Consider the following 6000-nt stretch of genomic DNA (forward strand, 5'->3'; position numbering starts at 1 on the left):
TTCCTTTCGCCTCAAAGGTGGTACTTGTGCATATGTTCGTTCTGATATTCCCTGTCAGAGACTTGGTAATTTGGAATCTCCTCTCTTCAATCTTCTCTGGCTTAATCTCTCTATCTGATTGTGTCAAATTCATCTGTTGTCTCTGCCGTTCTGCCAACTCTACTAATCACTTGGAGCTCTTTGACTTCCTCTCTTAGGAACTTGACTCTCTCCAGTCAAACTTTCCTAACAGGGAGGTAATTTTCCTTGGTGATTTTAATGTTCACAACTCCAGCTGGCTTTCGTTTTGTAGTTAAGCCGACCCAGCTGGTCGAAATGCAGAGGCTTTTGTAATTACTAATGACCTTGCACAGATTGTTCATTTACCTACAAGAATACAGGACAATCCTAATCATACAGCCAACACGCTTGATCTTTTTCTCACAAACAACCCTTCTAAGTACACGGTCTAAGTGAGAGGTCTTTTAGGCACTTCAGGCCACAACTTGGTGATTGTCTCTTCTCCAATGGAGCCTTTATCTCATGGCTATTCCCAACCTCGTATTGTTTGGCATTACAAGAATGCAAAATGGGATGACCTGCGAGACTTCTTTTCTTCTTTTCCTTGGTCAGATTACTGTTTCAAAACTTCTGATGTCAACGTTTGCTCAGATCGTGTCAGTGAAATTATTCTTACAGGAATGGAATCCTTTATTCCACATTACACGTTAAAATTTCGTCCTTTATGTAAACCTTGGTTTTCCAATAAATGTGTTAAGTCTGTTTACGAGAAAAATGTTGCATATCGTAACTGGCTTGTTTCTAATTCTTCAGTTTCATTTTCTGCCTACACCAAAGCTCGCAACAATTGTAAAGCAGTTATTAATCAGTCCAAACTAGAGTTTGAACAGGCTAAGAGTAGAAAACTTGCTTCTTGCCCTAATGGTAGCCAAGCATTCTGGTCTCTTGCCAAAGCTATTGGCCGTAACTTTTGCACATCTCTGCTCCCACCTCTGTCCAAACCAGATGGTTCTGTTGTCACTTCAGCTAAGGATAAAGCTGACCTGCTAGCATCCCATTTTTCTTCCAACTCATGTATTAATGATCTTGGTAAAATACCTCCCAACATTTCCAACACGCTCCATTCAAGGCCTCCTGTGGTCTTCCGTCAAAAGGATATCAGAAGGATTTTGACGAATCTCGATGCTAAGAAAGCTCCATGTCCGGATGCTATTTCTCCACTTGTTCTCAAAACCTGTGCTCCTGAACTTACTCCTGTTCTTTGCCGCCTTTTTTTCACTTTCTTATTCCAAAGGTGTTTTTCCTTCTGCTTGGAAATTCGCTCATATCCAGCCAGTTCCTAAAAAGGGTGACAAATCCCTCCCATCCAATTATCGTCCCATTGCAATTACTTCTACTCTTTCTAAAGTAATGGAGAAATCAATAAACTATCAACTCTTAAACTACCTAGAAACTCACTGTCTGATCAACGATCGCCAGTATGAATTCCGTCAGTGTCGATCCACTGGTGATATTCTGGCTTATGTTACCCATTTATGGACTAATTCAATGGAAAGGTTCGGTGAAGCACAACTAGTTGCTCTTGATATCTCAAAGGCTTTCGATCGTGTTTGGCATAAAGGTCTTCTAAACAAACTTTCACCTTGTGGTTTGCCATCTATTTTTTGTAATTGGTTATCCAGTTTTCTCTCTGATCGCTCACTGAAGGTGACGGTAGATGGCTCTCTGTCTTCTAACTTCTCCACTAATCCCGGTGTCCCCACAAGGTTCAGTTCTTTCCCCCACTCTTTTCCTCTTGTATATTAATGACCTTCCATTCACTGGAAATCCTATCCATAATTTTGCCGATGATAGCACATTCCATTCTACTTTCTATTTTGAGAAATCTTGCCCTGCTCGATCAGCTTCAACTTCTCGAAAATCTACTACCAATTCCTTAAATGCGGATCTTCCGGTAATTCTCCAGTGGAGCAAAGACAACTTAGTTCATTTCAATCCTTCTAAAACTCAGTCTTGTCTTATATCTCGCAAAAAGGATTCTTCTGCTCCTATGCTTCTCTTTGGTGACACTCCGATTTCTAGGCAAGTTGATATGTCTTTTGAGGAATACCCTGACTTCTAATCTCTCTTGGCACAAGCACATTACAAATATTACTTCCTCTGCATCTAAAAAACTTGGTCTTCTCTTTCACTCTCGGGGTTATTTTTCTTCCAAACAGCTGTTCACTCTGTATAAATTGCAAATCCGCCCTACCATGGAATATTGTTCCCACATCTGGGGTGGTGCTCCCAAAACCTCTCTCAGGCTTCTTGATTCCATTCAGAAGAGGGCAGTTAGGTTAATTAATGATTCATCTCTAACAGAGTCTCTCCACTCGCTGTCTCATAGACGTACTGTTTCTGCTGCATGCTTCTACAGATACTTCCATGGGCACTGTTCTTCTGAATTGGCATCTGTAATCCCCGCTCTCTCTTTCAAAACAGTCCGAACACGTGCCGCCACCATCCAACATCCATTTACTGTCCAACTTCAAACTCACAGAACGAACTTTTCATCTTCCTCGTTTATTCATTCAACTGCCGTTTTCTGGAACAACCTTCCTTCACACGTATTTCCTGAAAATTACAGTCTACAGAAGTTCAAGTCCAATATCAACAAATATCTTCTTTCGTCTTCTCAAATTCCAACCCAAGGACGGTACTAAGTACTATAGGTTCTAATACCTTTCGTGTTTGGGGTTTACATAAAAAAAAAAAGAAGCTAGAAGACGCATAGAATGAATTTCTTTGAGTCCCTTGTAAGCAAAACACAGATAAGAAAATTTCTATGGGTCCAAACCGTTTATAAACCACATATCGTGCCACGGAGGACAACAAACTCTTGAATTAAATTTTTTTAAAAGTTCTATGCTTGTGCAAACCTTGAGCTAATTCTTCAGTTTTGCACTGGTCATCAAAATGACAATTGAACCCCTTTAATACGATTAGTCGAGACCCGCCAATTGGCGGGTCTCGACTACTCAAGTTGCCTGACCAACTGTTTATTGATGAGTTGAAGTTTTATTCAGTCTATCTCTCTACCGCTTCACGCTGAATGAGTTAATACTATTGAAAAAAGCTTTTTACAATGAGTTAACCCTAAAAGCACTTTAAATGGCAAGGGATATACTTTAGAATTCGCCTTAGTCTCGGCGTCCTCTCTCAAGCAGTGGTGGTGGTCAAAGTAGGATTTAAAGGAGTTATAGCTCCAGCCAACTACGTTCAAAACAATGTGGATATTTTTACTGCTACATGATGATTAAACTTCAATGATACTCGGAATACTGCTTTAGCTTCCCCTTTAGAAAATTTGATTTAATCCCCTTTAGAAAATCATAGACCTGCCACTTCTCTCAAGTATGCTGTTTCTAGAGTTCATCATTAGGCAAAATTCTTCGTTTAAACTACGTTATTTTAACCTACAAAATAAAAAATGATCTTCAGAACTTTCGCGGGCCAAATTTAGAGCTCTGAGTGAGAGAAAAAAAAAAAATTATCTATTCTGCTATTATTTATTTATTTATTACCGTTTAATTAAAAAAATAATATTTAAATTAATAAATTATTTTGTTTATAAAATAACATTATTATACCATCTCTCCTTCACTGTTTATTTGATTAGATATAAAATTATAAATATATAAAATTCGGCTAATTATGCAAAAAAAAAAAAATGCACGCTGATTATATCGATATTAGCCTCGATTGGTAAAAATAATATCAATAGGATATCTGTATATTACAATAAAATATCGATATACCTATGTAATAGCTTTACTAATTTGTACACGTATCATAATAAAATTATGCAAATTAAGTTTTATTTTAATTAAACTATAAACGTCGGTTGAAGAAAACTAAAGCACCTTTTTAAATTGTAGCTTGTTATATTTGAATCGATTTAAATCAATTAAAATATGCATTTTTGGGTTTCTTTTGCGAACAAGCATACACTCGCTGGCCAAAAAAAATAGAACCCTTTATTCACTGTCTAGTAGGGCCACCTTTTGCACAAATTGCAACCCGTACATGTCGTGGCATGAATTCGGCTAGGTGTCTGAGAGAGTCCAGCTTCAGATTTGCCCATTCTTCGATCAGGACATTTGTCAGCTGTTGTGTTGTTGTCTTTCGAGAACAGCGTAGTCAAGCTGCCCTTTCCGCCATATCTCAAACATCCTCAACTAGATTTAGATCTGGAGAATTAGGCAGTCAGGGGGTAAATGCTGGAAATCTTGAGAATGTTCCTCGAACCATTCAAATACAACTTTTGCGTGGTAGAGACTTGAGTTTTCATCTTAAAAGAATCCATTGCAATCCTGATAAAAATGAAACATTGCAGGGTAAATTTGGTCCGATACGACATTGGAGGTAGCACAACATTCTAACAGTACAAGCGGATCCAGTCAGTACTAAATGAATATAACCCATATCATGGTACCCCCTCCAGCGGCTTGAGTGATGGGCTCATGACAGTCTAGATGCTTGGTTTCATTAGATTCATGCCACACGTTCATCCTATCATTGGTGCAAAAAAAGTGTATAGTGAGACTTTTCAAACCACGTGATTTTTTTTTTTCTGTGTGTTTCGCAAGCCAGTGTTGCCGTTGGAAGCACCTTTCCAGTCGAATCCTTCGATTTTTTTATAGGAAGAAGCGGCTTTCGTGCAGGCACACGGTACCAAATCCCGGAACCTTCAACTTTCGCTGTTTAGTTCAGATGGAAATGTTTTTTTTTCTTTGCCTAAATTGAACTTTCCAGTCATTTGCTGTACATTAGACGACCTACTATTCTGATGCACAATTCCCTTTAAATTCCTGACTTTCTGTAGCATTTCTTCCTTTTAGAGCTTCATTCTCTTTTCGTCTTCCACTCATTCTACTCGTTTAATAGTTGCTTTCGACACGCCAGTGATGCCCTTTATTTCCTCAAGCATGGCTCCGGCTAAACGTGCTCCAACAATAACACCTTTCTGAAAATCGGAAAGATCACCTGTCTTCTCCATGATTGGATCGACTAAGAAGTCGCAGGGAAGCACACAGTACTTATCTGACACCAAGAAACTTGTGATCGCTCCATGCGACAACTTGCGTTTGCATACCGTACCTTTAATTATCTTTTGATGCCAACTGCAAAAGATTTCTGATTATTTGGCCAATGAGTGTATATCCAAGAACGAATTTTCTAATATATTGTTGCAGATATTAGATTTCGCAGCTAAGCTCTTGTTTAGTTATCACCAAGATCTCATAAATGCTTTTTTTTTTCTCTCTTTTCCTGCAGGCACCCTTTGTGATGGATGCTACGTTCCGAACCCGCTGTTCGATTTCTGTTTCTGGACCGGATATTTCAACAGCTGCCTCAATCCCATCATCTACGCATGCTCAATCAAAGATTTCAAACAGGCGTTCCGTAATGTATTACGTTGCAAATGCACCAAGAAACGAGGTAGCATCATTCGCAGAAGAGAAAACAAAAGGTTCCGAGCCAAGACTATTAAACTTACTCTTCACCCAAGCCAGAAGGTCACTAGAGAGCAGGATGGGGTCGCTAAGAGACCCTGAACGACCAAAATAAAGAAGGACGACTTTGTAAGCTACCGTTGTCGGTTTTTTTTTTTTTTTTTTGTTGTTGTTGTTGTTGTTGTTGGATGCCAGTTATTTAGAGGCCTGCAAGCAAACTTTGGCGAGCGTGCAAACTATTTGTAATTCCTGTGAGCAGGGATGGATCAGAAAACTATTTTGAACTCGCATTTATGTTGGTTCGGGAGGCGAGAAGAGCACGAAGTATATCCCCTCCGTATTTCATGAGAATGCTGGGTTTCGACCGGCAAAGGCCTTTTTTTTATTTAAAAGAAAGAAAGAATAAGAGAGCAGAAATCAACCACACATTCAAATGAAACTCTGCCGATAGATCAATTGGAAGCAGAGATCAGCACTGGATAAACAGCACTAGACTAAACAT

General features: G+C 39.0%; 1 protein-coding gene across 2 annotated transcripts in view; it reads left to right on the top strand.

Annotated features, from left to right (window-relative positions):
* LOC150085412 (alpha-1A adrenergic receptor-like) overlaps positions 1-5657 on the top strand; it is a 146647-nt gene extending 140990 nt beyond the window's left edge. For both annotated transcript variants that reach the window (XM_090373209.1, XM_090373208.1), the window contains exon 3: positions 5320-5657. In XM_090373209.1, coding sequence (XP_090229335.1) covers positions 5320-5600 — 281 coding nt within the window. In that variant the 3' untranslated portion in view covers positions 5601-5657. The remainder of the gene's footprint in view (positions 1-5319) is intronic.
* The last annotated feature ends 343 nt before the right edge of the window (positions 5658-6000 follow it).

The sequence above is a fragment of the Mastigoproctus giganteus genome, chromosome 5, assembly GCF_048544385.1.
Source record: "Mastigoproctus giganteus isolate SK-2022 chromosome 5, ASM4854438v1, whole genome shotgun sequence".
In the NCBI taxonomy this organism is placed as follows: Eukaryota; Metazoa; Arthropoda; class Arachnida; order Uropygi; family Thelyphonidae; genus Mastigoproctus; species Mastigoproctus giganteus.